The sequence below is a fragment of the Spermophilus citellus genome, assembly GCF_964194105.1.
Source record: "Spermophilus citellus genome assembly, chromosome: 11".
In the NCBI taxonomy this organism is placed as follows: Eukaryota; Metazoa; Chordata; class Mammalia; order Rodentia; family Sciuridae; genus Spermophilus; species Spermophilus citellus.
This window is the reverse complement of record NC_138192.1, coordinates 46,742,276-46,759,371: the sequence shown is the minus strand read 5'-3', so window position 1 is coordinate 46,759,371 and position 17,096 is coordinate 46,742,276. Positions and strand designations below refer to the sequence as shown.

Here is a 17,096-nt window from a genome sequence, read left to right as displayed (position 1 = left end):
GAAGCAGGTCTGAGGACATTTTTTATGTTTCCTAAGGCAAAGTATAAGGCATAGAGTAACCTCAATGTACAACTTTGTAATAGATGCATTGAATCTATCATTATATGACATACATATGCGCATTTCATCCTCTTCATTTTTAAAAGTAAGCCACGATATTTTGAAAAAGTTATGCACATACACCACAAAAGGAAAATAAAGCAGCACTACAAATATTCAATGGAAAGTCCATCTTCTTCTTACTCTAGGTTTCCTCTCCAAAAGTAATCTTTTTTAACCTATTTTTTGTGTAACCTTGCAAAAAATTTCAGGTATAGGTAAGCTTATTAGTGTACATTCAGCCTCTGTATGTGTAGGTTTCACAGTCAGCAAATTAAACCAATCACTGATTTAAAATCTTTTTTTAAAAAAACATAGCATCATCTGGGCTGGGGATGTGGCTGGCATGCGTGTGGCCTGGGTTCAATCCTCAGCACCACATACAAAGATGTTGTGTTTGCCGAAAACTAAAAAATAAATATTAAAAAAAATTGTCTCTCTCTCTCTTTAAAAAAATAAAAATAAAAATATAGCATCTGTACTGAGCATTATAGCCTAAACAATACATATAATAATTATTTACAGACCATGTATGTTGAATTAGTCTTCTAGATGTAATTTAAAGCATATGGGAAAATGCATATATGTTATATGCAAATAATACACTATGCTATTTATTATAGATAAGTTGAGCATCTGCAAATTTTAGAGTCCATCAGGGTTCCTTAGAAACAATCCCTTGTGGATACTCACTTGGCTATCCTCTTTTATTGATATATTTATGAGAAGAAAGTCATATATACTGATAAATAGGTAAATATTTTCTAACATATAAGAAAGCCTACATATACTCAGTTCTGTGTCTTTAATGTTAATATATTTTGGAGATTTTTAAAAAAAAATAACTTGTGCAATCTATCTCTTTCTATTCTACTCAAGCATGTAATTTCAGTGTGTGGATACACTGCAATTCATGTCACCAGTCTTTCAATGATGACCTAATTTATTATCAGTCTTTAATATATACAAAATAGCAATATATAGCATTGTGTGTGTATCTTTGTGCATTTATATAAGTATATTAATGAAAAGCTTTTCTAAAAGGAGAATTTATGGGATGGAGAATTGATGTACCTTTTATTTGCTGAATTCTTTAACATTGCCCCAAAGAGAGGTTATATGAATTTGTAGCCCCTTGACATTTGGATTGCTTTTTTACTCCCTTGTCGAAGCAATCTATTTTATTATACAATGTTTTGGTCTTGATTTATTTACCAGAGAAGAAATAATGTCAATTTGTCATTTTAGTTTACTCTTTTAATTAAAAGAGCTTTTGAACGTCTGATGTTGTAAGCCATCATTATTTTGTCATAAATCTTGAATTAGTGATTTTTGTCTTAATGAGGTGAAAAAACTCTTTGTATTTTAAGAAAACACGCCATTTTCTTCTTTACTTTTGATTATCATGAATTAATTGTTTACATTATTCTGTCCAATGCAATATATCTACACAGGCATATGGCATCACTTTATTTACACTCCTCAAAACCCTTACTAATCACTATTCTACATTCAGCTTTTTTTTTTTTTAACTTACACAATTGAAAAAAGCATGTGATACTTCTTGTTTTTCTATCTGACTTATTTCACTTAACATAGTATCTTCTAGTGCAATCTATTTTGTTACAAATGACAGGACTTAATTCTTCTTTATTGCTGACTAATACTTGTGTGAATGTGTGTGTGTGTGTGTGTGTGTGTGTGTGTGTGTGTACATGCATCACACTTTATAGATTCATCCATTGTTGGGAACCTAAGTTGAGTCCTCATCATAGCTGTTGTGAACAGTGCCAAGATAAATATGGATATGCAGGTATCTCTTTGGTATACTGATTTTGTTTTCTTTGGATATAACCTCAGAAGTAGGCTAGCTGGATCATATAGCAGGTCTATTTTTAGATTTTTAAGGGACTTCCCTACTGTTTATCTGATTTATGCTCCATAGTGTTTATCTGATTTATGCTCCCCCTGTGTCTGAAAATCCTTACCAGGATTTTCTAAGGTGAGATGGAATTCCACTGTAGTTTCAATATGCATTTCCCTGAGGGCTAATGATATTTTTTTTCATGTATTTTTTTTTGTCATGTATTTTTCAGTCATTTGTATTTCTTCTTTTGAGAATTCCCCAGATTGTTTTTGTCCATATTATAAATTGTTTCCTTGTTTTTTGTTAAATTTATTTAATGCTTTATGTATTCTGAATATTAATGCTTTGTCAGATGAATAGTTGGGAAATATTTTGCTCCCATTCTGTAGATTGTCTCTTCACTCTGTTGATGTGTAGAAGAATTCCCATTTGATGTAATCTCATATGTTAATTTTTGCTTTTATTTTCTATATATAAAAGAAATTTTTTCTACAAATAAATACTTATTTTCTATAAATAAAAGATTTGGGGCTCATTTCCAAAATATCATTTCCTAAGCCAATTTCTTGATGTGTTTTCCATATGTTTTCTTCTAGTAGTTTCAGAGTGTCAGATCTTATATTTGATCCATTTTGAGATGATTTTATGCTGGGCAAGAGATAAGGGTAGCTGGGCATGGTGGCACATGCCTGTAACCCCAGCAATTTGGGAGACTGAGGCAGTAGGATCCCATATCCTAGGCCAACCTCATCAATTTAGGGAGAGCTTCAGCAAGTTTGCAAATCCCTATCTCAAAAGTAAAAAGGGCTGAAGAATGAGCTCAGTGGAAAAACACCCCTAAATTCAGTCTCTAGGACCACCCCCCACACACACACACACCAAAAAAAAAAAAAAAAGGAGAAAGAAAAAAAGTGATAGGGGTCAATTTTCAAACTTCTGCATATGGATCCTCAGTTATTCTAGCAGTTCATATTGAAGAGGATGTTCATTCATCAGTGTAAAAAATCAGTAGCTATGTGGGCATACTTTTGGGTCTCTACTCTCTTTTACTAGTCTTTGATTCTGTTTCCATGCCAGTACCACCTGTTTCCAGTAAGTTTTTTCACTACTGTGACTAAAAGACCAGATAAGAACAATTTTAAGGAGAAGTTTATTTGGGGGCTCATGGTTTCTGAGGTCTCAATCCATAGACAGCTGGCTCCACTTCTTGGGGAACAAGGTGAGGCAGAACATCATGGCAGAAGTATTTGGCAAAGTAAAGCAGCTGGCAACATGGTATCAGGAAGCAGAGAGAAAGCTAAAGGCCAAAGGAATGCTCTTAGAGACCCATCTCCAGCCACCCTAACTGCCTACAGTTACCAGCCAGTTAATCCCCATCTTGGGATCAATGCAGTTTTGGGGTTAAGGCTCTCCTATCTCAGTCCTTTGACCTCTAAATATTTTTGCATGGTCTCACATCTGAGCTTTTGGGAAACACCTAATCTAAACATTAACCATTCTTTCTTGTTACTATGGCTCTGTAGTGTGTCTTGAAATCAGGTGTTGTGATGCCTACAGCTTTTTTCTTTTTTTGTCTGGTTATTTGGGATCTTTTGTGCTTCCATATAAAATTTAGAATTTTTTTCTTAGAAATAATTTACTTTTAAAAAGTGTAGTGATATTTTTCTGACTTATTCACTGCTTACTGTCTTTGCATATAGGTTTTGTTGTAATGTAGAAAGGAAATGTATGAATTTAAGTTTACCAATCAATGTCGTTCACAGTTTCTAGGTTTCCATAATGACCATTTCAAGCTTTTTAAATATGCTTTTTTTCCTAGAAGGTTTGCATTTTTAATATAATTATTTAAAAATGTTTACCTTTTGATCAATCTAGAATTTATTATAGAATAAGAAGTCAAAGAGATTCCATTTTAGGTTTTTTTTTTCTGTTGTTGTTGTTTTATTGTTTTTATTTATACACGGGATTGGACCCAGGGCCACGTACCCACTGAGCCACATCTCCAATCTTTTTTTTTTATTATTTATTTTTATTTTTTTTATTGGTTGTTCAAAACATTACATAGTTCTTGATATATCATATTTCACACTTTGATTCAAGTGGGTTATGAACTCCCATTTTTACCCCGTATACAGATTGCAGAATCACATCAGTTACACTTCCACTGATTTACATATTGACATACTCATGTCTGTTGTATTCTGCTGCCTTTCCTATCCTCTTCCAATCCTTTTTATATTTTATTTTTGAGAAAAGGTCTCTCTAAGTTTCTTAGGGCCTCACTAAGTTGCTGAGACTGGCTTGGAACTTGTGATCCTCCTGCCTCAGTCTTCTGAGTCACTGGAATTACAGGTGTGTGCCACCATGCCCAGCTGTTTTTTTGTTTGTTTGTTTGTTTTTGTTTTTTTTTATCCTCTAGACAGTGATCATAGATAATTATCCATTAATTTTGCAATTAATTTTTTTCAACTATTTGAGTAATATTTCTCTATTAAAAAATATATATATATATATATATAAATGTGTCTTTTTCTGACGTTTCTGTTATTTGATTCTTTATCTGTTATTGATTTTTTATAAAAGTATTTTAATTTCTGTGATTTTAAACTGCTTCTAAATATTTGGTGTATATATAGTTCCTTCTCATCAATATTACTCTTTCATTTTATTTTTTGAAAAGTCCTAATAAATTTTGCAGTAATATTTTCTTAAACTTAGTATAACCTAATAAACTAGATGGCAAGCATATTTTTGCTCTTTTAGAAGAATTGTATTTTTGTAAAAAAATGAATACCTTTACCTTAATAAATCTCCCTCTCGAAGACCAAACATGAATTTCATTAAATTTTTTGAGTGTCATCTAGAATTTTTATATTTTTTCATATAAATGTAACATAGATATATGGAGTCTAATCCCAGGTACTTTATTTCATGGTATAATTTTAATTGGCATTTGTTCTATTATGTACACTTGTTGATATGTGATCTATTAATTTTTATATAATGTTTGAAATTAGAAATTTTTTGAATTCTTAGTTTCTCATAGGTTTTATTTAGTTTTAATAGGTTTTACAATTATAATATCATATTTATTGATATTTTTCCTAATGTTTTACCTCATTCTTTCTATTATAAAATTACCTGAATTAGTATTTCCTTAACAATATAAAATTACATTATTTGTTTTATTAATGATGTTAAGATAAAACTATATAATGTTTCTCCATTTATTTCAAATCCATTAGTGAAGTATCTGTCAATCGTATTTTAAGAGTATTTTGTGTGTAATTAATGTTGAATATCATCAAATATATTTTTATCAACTATGAAACTGACCATGTGCTTTATATTTAACTTATAATAGTATGGAAATTAGTAATAATTTTTTATAAATAAAATACTTTTGCACCAATATTTTAATTATGTTAAAATTTAATAATTCTTAAAGTTTAAGAAGTCACATAACTACGTAGTGACTTTTGGAAATTATAATACTTTCCATTTTTCTTTCATTTATACTCCTTATTTTATGAGCTTTTTGTATATGGTGAGAAAATAACTAGTATTTATCCTTAGGTACTTTTTAAAATACCTTTATAATGTATAATCCAGAAAATATAATTAGGAGTAAAATAAAACAATGTGGAAAGGAAGAATAACTTGCAGTGTAAAAAAATATTAGACAACAAGTATTGTTTTTTGTGTTCACACAGATATTTTTGAAACATGCTAGAAAACAATGACCATTTTATTTTTTTTCTTTTAAAGCAGTAAAGTGAAATACATTTAGACAAGTTTAGATATTACACATTAGCTACTAATTTTTTTAATAATATATGATATTATATTTCTGAAAGCATATGCATATGTCTAGTGTGAGGAGTTCAGATATTGAGGTTATGAATGTAATTACAGTAAATTCTGCTAAAATATTTACCTATACTAGGCTTCTGATTGGCACCTATAATATGTACCTAAATTGGGGGTTATGAAATGCACTAATGGCTGGACGCATACCTGTAATACCACCAGCTAGGGAGGCTGAGGCAGAAGGAACATAAGTTCAAAGCAAGCTTCAACAACTTAGCGAGGCCCTCAGTACCTTAGAAAGATGTTGTCTCAAAATAAAAGTAAAACAAGAAGCTGAGGATGTGTCTCCGTGGTTAAGTGGCCCTGGATCCAATCCCCAGTACCACCCCACCCCCCAAACAAGAAAGTAAGTCACTGATATACAAATATATCTTTATGTATCTTTACATTTTACCTCTGAAAGTATTGTAATGAACTTTTAATTAGCCACAGAAACTTTTTTTAATATCACATGAAAATAATTTTAAACTAAAGAAAATATCACATCTTTTTTTATTTATATATGATAGCAGAATACATTACAATTCTCATTACCTATATAAAGCACAATTGTTCATCTCTCTGGTTGTATATATATTATAGTCACACCAATTCATGTCTTCATACTTGTACTTTGGATAATAATGATCATCACATTCTACCAGCATTAATAACCCCATGCCCCCTCCCATCCTCTTCCACCCCTCTGCTCTATCTAGAGATCATCTATTCCTCCCAGGCTTCCTCTCCCTATCTCACTAAGAATCAGCCTCCTTATATCAAAGAAAACATTTGGCATTTGGCTTTTTGGGATTGGCTAACTTCACTTAGCATTATCTTCTCTAACTCCATCCATTTACTTGCAAATGCCATGATTTTATTCTCTTTTATTGATGAGTAATATTCCATTGTGTATATATGCCACTTTTTAAAATCCATTCATTTATTGAAGGGAATCTAGGTTGGTTCCATAGTTTAGCTATTGTTAATTGTGCTGCTATAAACATTGATATGGCTGTGTCCCTGTAGTATGTTGTTTTTAAGTTTTTTGGGTAGACTGAGGAGAGGAACTGGTCAAATGGTGGTTCAATTCCCAATTTTCAAAAAAATCTCCATACTGCTTTCCATATTGGCTGCACCAATTTGCATGCTCACCAGCAGTGTATGAATGTACCTTTTTCCCCACATCCTCGCCAACATTTATTGTTGTTTGTATGCTTAATAGCTGCCATTCTGACTGAAGTGAGATGAAATCTTAGAGTGGTTTTGATTTGCATTTCTCTAATTGCTAGTGTTGATGAACATTTTTTCACATATTTGTTGATTGATTGTACAACATCTTCTGAGAAGTGTCTCTTCAGGTCCTTGGCCCATTTATTGATTGGGTTATTTGTATTTTGCTGTTTAGCTTTTTGAGTTCTTTATATACCCTATTGATTACTGCTCTATCTGATGTGTGAGGGGTAAAGGTGTACTCCCAAGATGTAGGCTCTCTATTCACCTCACAGAATGTTTCTTTTGCTGAGAAGGAACTGCAAGTAAATATCACATTTTAAACTTTAAGAATCAGGGCTAGAAGTATTCAAATTCTATCATGAAAACAAACTATTAGACTTTTGACAAAAGATTTCCTGCTAATGGTAAGTCATTCTGCCTTTGACTAAAAACAATAATGGCCACTCATTATTACAGTGACCTAATTACAAAAATTAAATGCATGTTGTTTCTGTTCTCTTAAGGGAGATGCATTAACAAAGCATGGGTATGTGATGGAGATATTGATTGTGAAGATCAATCAGATGAAGAAGACTGTGACAGTTTTATGTGCGGACCACCCAAGTACCCTTGTGCTAATGATACTTCAGTGTGCCTGCAGCCAGAAAAACTCTGCAATGGGAAAAAAGACTGTCCTGATGGTTCTGATGAAGGCGATCTGTGCGGTATTGCATATTTAATTGCATTTGCTTAACTCTGGAATTAGAACCAGTTAGTCCATTTGCTGTTACTTATTAGAGTATCATTCATTCCTTAACATTCATTCCCTTCAAATGTGACTTTTAGCATTGAACTTTACTTCATTTTTAGGTACTATAAAACATAGCACATCAAAAACTTAAATCATTTTAAATTGAAATATTTATAATCAGAAATTTCTTGAAACAGAAATAAAAACTAGACTGTATCCAGTTCCTTCAACAGTTACAGCATTGTACATATCATTTATATCTCCAAATGCCCCATGCTTTACCTGCAACTGAATTGATTATTATTGTCAGTAAGATACTCAGAATAGGGGAACCTTTTTATTATTGATCTATGGGGTGTGGATTACTACCAGTCTGTGGATTTTGATATGCCTTCTCATCATTATGATAGAAGTAATTTTTTAGGAAAAGAAAGAGACTGGCTAAAGAAACATGTAAATCTTCTCCAATATGCTATAATTTTCTCTCAAGTTTTTAGTTCTCCTACAATAGCTTTCTTTAGTATGCTTATCTAGTTAAAGAATGTTTTCAATGAGTTTTGAAGTCACTTTGCCTAGCCATCTACCTTATGCCAAGCAGTGCACATAAAGGAAAATCACATTTTCTCTTCTATGGGGGAGATCACAGATTTATCAAGGAGATTTTTTAAAGCATGTTTTGTAGATAATAGTGAAGTTTCCATCAATAGAAGAACAAAGATGAATTTATAGTATGATAAGAACAATAATGAGATGACTGGAGGTTTTGATAAAATAGCTTTAGAAATAATGAGGCTGACTGAGCAAAATTAGGAAAGACAGTTGCTTTTAAACCTTAAGTTATCATATTTTAGTCATAATTGAGACGAGAGGACTGTTGCTATCTTCTAAATGTATGCAGTAAAACATCCTTTTCTTCAAAAGACTTGTAATTCTATAAACTGATCTTGAAACAATAAATGTAATCATCTGCTTTCAGTGAGGCTAAAATGTAAACAACAAAGATTCAGACAAAAAATCAAAAACAAAAAAAGAAAAAAGAAAAGAAAGGCCCTTACAACTAAAATTAATTAAACAATAAAATATTTACAAATAAAAGATGGCAGGATTTATTTGTCTCTTTTCACTTCCTTCCCTTCACACCTTTTCTCTTAACTGATCAAGTTGATGAAAGGCCTGCTGATGCGGGAAGCAAGTACAATTCTATCAGAAGGAAACTATCAATACTCACAAAAGCAAGTTCGTAGTTATGGAAAGAGTCTAGACTTTGCCAAGCTAAAATTCTATTCTTTAATTACTTCAATTAATTTCCTAATAATTACAATATAGGCAATGATACCTATTAGGTAACCATGGTAATGATGTCTGAAGCACTATAGATATTGAAGAATATTAGTGCTTTTTCACCTTTTCTTCATCCCTCAAGTTAAATGGACTAAGTAAAAGAGAGAAAATATAGATTATCAAAAATAAAGAGAGTGATAAGAGAACACATTCTGGTTTTCCTATCCTCCTCTTTCTGAATTGTAAAAGAGAAAGGAAATTTCTTCTGAATTCATTTGTCTACTTCAGAATTGAAAATCATTTCTTGCTTTTCTAGTCACTCTATTATTTGGCTAATGAGCTTTGCTCAAATATTTCAAAGAATTACAGAGAGTGTAAGGTAGAAGAAAGTTGGTTGTGGAAATACCATAGAGGATAAAAAGACAGTTTTTTCCTGATTGTAGAATAAAAGCATACTGAACTACATAGGTCACTTTTCTTGCCCCATTAAGATGGTGAACACACTAAGGAACTAGAGCAGTGGAACTAAAAGCAAACACTAGTGGAACCATTGAATTGCCTTCTCTGTTTGTAATTAATATATATATATGTATATAATTTATATATTTAATATGTAATTTATAATATAATGTATAAATTATATATATATATATATATATATATATATATATATATATTTAAATTAAGAATATAAATGTCTTAATCCTAGTGGACAATTATATTTTGTTAGGGGAATTTTAAATGAATTTAATACATATATGCACATACAATATAAATGAGAAGAGAGTAGAATCATTAAAAAATGGAGCTTTTTATGCTTATTATAGGGATATGTCAAATATAAACAAAGTTGGACATAGTAAAGCAGTAAGGATAGATTGTCTTCATTAATAACTATGGCAATAGGAAAAAGAGTTTCCTATGAATCAAACTCAACTTCATTGAAACCAAAACCAAAAAAACTTGAAACTTCGAAATGCTGGAATATATAAAGTAAAAACACTAAGTGATATTAACATTGTGACTTGTCTGAGGTTGTTAACTAGTGCTTATTTGGAGGCAAACAAACTCCTCACACTATTTCATATACTACCTTTATGACAGGCAGCAGCGGCAGCAACTCCAAGTATCCGCAGAGCAAAGAGAGTAACTTATCGCCTTGAATGTTTACATTTCCAAAAGAATACTCTTCTCCTTAAGAAGAGAGTTCTGAAAAAAAAAAAAAAGAAGAGAGTTCTGGGTGGTAAAAAAAGTTACATTTCAAGGAGGTGGAGAATGGATTGATTGATTGATTTAATTTGTTCTTTTTTTTGACCTACAAAAAAAAAAGTAGAATGTATATTAGCTTACTTCACATATATGGAGCGTAACTTATTTTAATTAGGAGCCATTCTTTTTTTTTTCAACATTTTATTTTTTTTGGGGGGGGGTTGCAGAGTAGTATTCTGCTTTATTTATTTATTTATTTATTTATTTATTTATTTATTTATTTATTTATTTTTATTAGTTGCTCAAGACAATACAGTGATCTTGACATATCATACATTTGATTCAAATAGGGTATGAATTCTCATTTTTCCATGTGTACAAATTGCAGGATCACATTGGTTATACATCCATGTGTATACATACAGCAATCCTAATGTCAGTTGTATTCTGCTGCCCTCCCTATCCCTACCTCCCCTCCCCTCCCTTTCCCTCACCTCTCTCTACCCATTCTACTGTGACATTTATCTCTCTCTCTTTTTTTCCCCTTCCCCCTCACACCATCGTATATGTATTTACCACGAAACAAGGAAAAGAGGTAGAAGGGAATGGGAGGGAGAAGGGGAATTGCACGGAAGATGGAAGGAGACCCTCACGGTTACACAAAATACATTCTCGTTGTACATGATGTGGAGTTTCACTGGTTGTGTATTCATATATGAACATAGGAAAGTTATGTCCAATTCATTCTATTGCGTTCCTATTCCCATTCTTCCTTCCTTCCTTCATTCTCCTCTTTCTAATCCAATAAACTTCTATTCTTCCATCCCTACTTTATTATGAGTTAGCATCCTCATATCAGAGAGAACATACAGCCTTTAGTTTCTTGGGATTGGCTTATTTCACTTAGCATGATACTCTCCAGCTCTATCCCTTTACCAGAAAACATAGAAAGTCATTCTTTCTTGTAGCTGAGTAATATTCCATTGTGTATATGTATCACATCTTCTTTATCCATTCATCTGTTAAAGGGCACCTAGGTTGTTCCATAGCTTAGCTACTGTTATTGAGCTGTTGTAAATATTGATGTGGCTGTATCACTATGTATGCTAATTTTAAGTCTTTTGGGTATATATCGAGGAGTGGAATAACTGAGTCAAGTGGTGGTTCCATTCTAAGTTTTCTGAGGAATCTCCATACCACTTTCCATAATGGTTGAACCAATTTGCAGTTCCACCAGCAATGTATGAGTGTCCCCTTTACCTCACATCCTCACCAACATTTATTGTTAATTGTAGAGAATGTATTTATAATTGCAAGTTTTTCAACATAATTAAGAGAAAGGTCAGGAACTTATCTATCACCAGATTTTGGCCAGAAGAAATAGGGAATTCTCCTTCCATCAATGAGCTTGTTTTTATAGACACTGCAAGGTATTGGTGTTCATTTTAGGGAACTTTGAGACAATATTCTGATGTTTAAATCTCTTTGTATGTTATATGTGGGTGGGTACAAATCATTTGTACCATAGGGCCTCTAGTTTTTATAAACCAATGTTGAAACTATTGGAGAGGAGATGAAACTGACCAGAGTACCATCAAGGACAGAGTCTTGTCAGATAATAAAAGTTTTGTAAAGAATTTGCAGGGTTAATGACATGTTTTGAATTAAAGAAGAACTGACAAGGGATTGGCTGTTCAAGTACTGATCTTAACTTTATATATTCAGGTTTCTTTTGATATGAATTTTGTTTATCCTAAAATCCATCACTTAATTACACAGATATCAGAAAGAAGACATTTCAGTACTAAGAAAACCGTGATAGTTGAAATAAGCTAAAAACATCGTAACAATCTTTTTTCCTGCTGGGCACAATGGCATTTCTTTACAGTCATTCTCTTGAAAAGAGAATGTCAATTGAACTAAAATGGGGCAAATACTTTGAAATGACTGCTATTTTGAAATGATTGTGATTACTGGTGAGGAAACATATTTTAAGGAACCATGAATGAATCTATTTTTTCCTCCTAAAATAATGCAGAACTTGAATTGAATTCTTAAAGAAAACAGTTAATACAATCATTTTCTTTTCTTATTACTGTAACATTTTTGATAATGATAAATAATAATAAGTGTTGACCCATATACGAACATTAAAGATGTAAAAATGTTTATGGAAGCCTTACATTTCTGCTCACTTTCTATAGTGCATATATTTCTACAGGAATCAGAAAATATTCCATGCATACAAATAAATATCACCACAATTCACAAATTATTAGAAAACAGTATTTTTAGCTCATTTCAAAATACACAAAATGAAACTGGCTTTTAAAACCACTCGGAAACATTTTAAAAGCAAAGACTAAACTTCTTTTGACCTCATTACTCTGTATCTAACTGTATACTCTCTGGTGGGTTGTAGTGTGGTTACAAAAACAGTAATATGCTATTTTATGCAAAGGTGTAAGCATGTCATTTTGAAATTCTCAAGTAGACAATGCTGGTTCAATTTGGGAACAATTGTATACTTTTAGACAATATTTTTATATCCATCAAATATTTTTCTTTGTTTACTCAATGTTAGATATTTTTAGCTGCTAAAATACACTGATGAACAGAACACATATTTTGTGGGCCCTCATGGATCCTAAAATTTGGCGAAGAAATAGAATGATAAATAAATATATCTAAATATTTTAAAAATATATAAACAAATATATATATATACACATATATATTATATAAGCAAATGTCTCCTTAAATTAATGATATTAATAATGTAGAGAGTACTTTTTTACTGTTATGTCAGCCAAAATACCAGGGAGAACCTTTTTTTAATGTATTAATACTTAATTTTCATGGACTGAATGAATTCATTATAATAACCAATTGTAGGATATGATATATAAATTATCTAACAAAAATAAATACCTGCAGGGCTGGGGCTGTAGCTCAATGGTAGAGCACCTGTCTAATACATATGAGGTACTGGGTTCTATCCTCAGCACCACATAAAAAAATAAAGATATTGTGTCTATCTACAACTTAAAAAATCGAAAAAAATAAATAAATACCTGCAGACAGTAAAGGATACAGAAATCCATTCTGCATTATCACTATAAATCAGATGATACATGTAGAAAAAAATATATATATATTATGCATGTTTGCATATATGTGCATGTACTTGTTTATTTAAAGCTTGGAGATAATTCAAGTATTTGTATCATGAGTGTTTTTGCATATCTTTTGGAAAACATCTACAATTGAATTTTTCAGCTGTTAAATAGCTAAGTACAATCCTTCCAGTTATAACAGAAATATCAAACATATTTTATGTCTATGGGTTAAAGCAAACTATACTCGAAAGTTTTCAAGAAATAAAAATCTCCTATTCCCAATCATATCACATAGAATGAAATTTTGTCATTGTTTATGTTCTATCATTATTCTTATTGTAACCTTCAAGAGGTTTCTCTTACCATCATTTACTGTATATTGACTTTAATTCCAGGCTTTCAGCATTGAGTTCAAGGATCAGTATTTAACTGAGGAAAACAATTGATATGATCTATAATCTGTTCCCCTTCTTTTATAGATGAATGTTCACTGAACAATGGAGGCTGTAGCAACCACTGTTCTGTTGTTCCCGGAAGAGGAATTGTCTGTTCTTGTCCTGAAGGACTTCAACTCAACAAAGACAATAAAACATGTGAAATTGTGGATTATTGTAGCAATCATCTGAAGTGCAGCCAAGTGTGCGAGCAGCACAAACACACAGTCAAGTGTTCATGTTATGAAGGGTGGAAGCTGGATGTGGATGGAGAAAGTTGTGCAAGTGTTGGTAAGTGGGTGTTTTCTGTGTCTGCATGTATTTTAAAATAGATTTGGGGGGAAAAACACCTTTGGAGAATTAATAAAAAGGATTCACCTCATTTTAGGTGTGACGATTAAGTATAATGGGTCATTTTAGTCTACTACAAAATCTCTGGAGAGAAAATATTACAATAATCCTTACTGTTGTAGCCCATGGAATTGTTACCATCAGATCATTTTGTTCTTAATGATTCCTTTCTTGACCATAGTTCCTTCATGTGTATTTTTGGGGGCTACAAAATATTTACTTTATTTCTGAGGGGGCAAAGCAAATAAAGACTTTAGAACCCTGTTATTTGAATTCTAATCCTGGGACTGGCATTTGTTATGTATGTAACACTAGGCAGGGTGCATGAAACTTCTTTAACCTCAGTTTTCTCATTTTTCAAGAAAGAATGTCCATTATAACATTTTCTTCCTTATATTCTATTACAAGAATAACATAAAACACTTGTTACTTGTGAGGGTCTCACACTCATCAGATTCTTATATGTTTAGGGAATGATGACCTGTCATTGTCTTCTCCAAATTATCAGACAGAATCTATGAATACTTATAAGTCCATGGATAAAACTGAAGGGGCTCTTGAATTTATTGGGTAAAATATTATACTTTCATTTTATTTAATTTCTACATGACAATTAGTATTTCTTCCAATTGTGAATGTAAAGAAAAGACCACAGAAGTTATTACCAGTAGCAAAGAATTTCTAATAGAAATAATTGACATTTTTATATATATTTTAAAATATTACTTATGTTCATTCAGCCTTTGAAAATCTCTACTGATTCAATAATAGGTTTACTTAAACCCATTGTTCAATCTCATTATCAAATGCATTAATAAAATTCTGTCTCTGGAACTATCTTCTCAGCTTTTTCCAAGACAGAAGAGAATGACAATAGGGACCAAAGTATGTTAGCAAGGGAAGTTTAGATTTTATATCATCAAAATAAATAATAAGGGCCTTTAAACTACATAAAAAAGTATTCGTTTAATTTTAATAACTACATTTCAATATACTTATTTTCTTGCCTATATTTAATTTTTTCTCACCTCTTTTTAACTTTTTAAAACTGTTCTTTCCTTCCTTCCTTCCTTCCTTCCTTCCTTCCTTCCTTCCTTCCTTCCTTCCTTCCTTCCTTCCTTCCTTCCTTCTTTCCTTTCTTTTTTTCGTACCAGGACTTGGACACAAAGACTATCAACCACTGAGTTACATCCACAGCCCTTTTTTCTTTTTTTTTTTTTTTCTTTTTTTTGTTGTTGTTGTTTTGTTTTGTTCTGAAAAAGGGTCTCACTAGGTGGCTTACAGCCTTGCTAAATTGCTGAGGTTAGCTTGGAACTGCAGTTCTCTTGCCTCAGCTTCCAGACCTGCTGGGATTATAGGCATGAGCCACTATACCCAGCACTTTTTATAACTTTCTGAGGAGGTCCAAGGGCTTCATTAGACTGCTAAGAACCCATTCATGATAAATCGTTATTCATTTTGTTTTCTCAACTTATATTTTTCTTTCTCCTCTTCTCTAGAAATCCTACATATTATTTTCGCTCTAGTAGCTCAAATTTTTCTTTGTTAATTAAGACTTTTCCCAAATATTCTTTTTCTCCATTTGTTTCTCCTGTCAAAACTAGAATATATTGTTTATAAAAATGTGGTCACATAAGTAGATGTCTGTTTTATATTCCTATCTATCTTCCTTCCTAATTCTTCACCTCTCCAATGAAATAATAAGAATCATGAAGTCAGAAATCAAGTTATAATTTTTTATTGTGTTTCATATAATGTCCAGATCAGTTTTGGGAAAAATATTCAATTGGAGAATATTATATTTTTAGAGGATATGAAATTATTTTAATCCTTTATTTTAAATTTTATTTGTTTTGCAATTATTTTTATGGTTGCTTTCTCCTATTAATTTTTAAATCCTAGAGCATATGCTTAGCAGACATTTATTTTACTCTTTTTTTCTAAGATTCTTACAGTAATTAGCATAAGAAGCTGAAAAAAATAGCAAAATGTTGTGATGATACTAGTCATTTAATTCATTTCTGTTCAGAATGGGGAAATTATAGATCAGACTTTGGCCTAGAAATAATTATAATCATATTTCACATGAAAATTATCTCCAAAACTGGTTTTTGGATATAGATAATAAAATTATTAGCATATTTGAGTTGTTTTGTATCGTATTAAATGAATAACAAACTTAATATTAGAATAATTCAACATTCAAATATAAGTGAGCAGGTGCAAAGATAATTGCCCTAATGGAATTGACCTCTTCTATTTCAGGTCAGAATGAAATTCTAAACATACTATGTCATTACTCATTGCCATATTTCACACCTGACTAAAGCAAACATTTATTTTATCTTTTAAATTTAAATGAAACTTTTCTTATATGACTAGTTTCAAATGTTGATCATCAATCTGTTCCTAAAAGAGAATGCACCAAATACCTAAAATATTTACATGATTTACAGAGTATGGGTATTTTTAATACCTGTTTCTAGGTATTAAAAATTATTTTTTATTTGAACCAATTTTGTGTGTATAAAAATCTCTTTATTTTGTATTTCATTTGTATCATCCCTTTTTGAAAAGCAGAAAATTCATAGTTCAATATAAATGAATGACTATGAAATCCTGGGCTATAAAAACAAAATTTCTCAATTCTTGTTCCTCTTTCTTTTCTTCCACCATTCTTCACTTGATTCCCTCTTTTGCTAATTTATTTATTTTTTCTGTTGAATTCAAATCCTATTCTTACTCATCTTGGTATTTAAAAAAATTAATAAAAATACTGTAGGCTTTATGATGCACATTATTTACACCCATGACCCCCCCATTGTTTTTCCCCTTGAATTTTCATATACTCTTGTTTCTTTCCACTATTTATTAAACTCTTTATTATCTGAGTTTGTATGCATTGCTGAACTGAGTTTATT

At 31.4% G+C, this 17,096-nt stretch overlaps 1 protein-coding gene across 1 annotated transcript in view; it reads left to right on the top strand.

The window, feature by feature from the left end:
- Positions 1-17,096, top strand: part of LRP1B (LDL receptor related protein 1B) — a gene marked incomplete at its 3' end in the record, with an annotated part of 1,847,377 nt that overhangs the window by 1,184,318 nt on the left and 645,963 nt on the right. The window contains exons 22-23 of the mRNA XM_081262419.1: positions 7,555-7,755; positions 13,870-14,115. Of these exons, the coding sequence (XP_081118545.1) occupies positions 7,555-7,755; positions 13,870-14,115 (447 nt within the window). The remainder of the gene's footprint in view (positions 1-7,554; positions 7,756-13,869; positions 14,116-17,096) is intronic.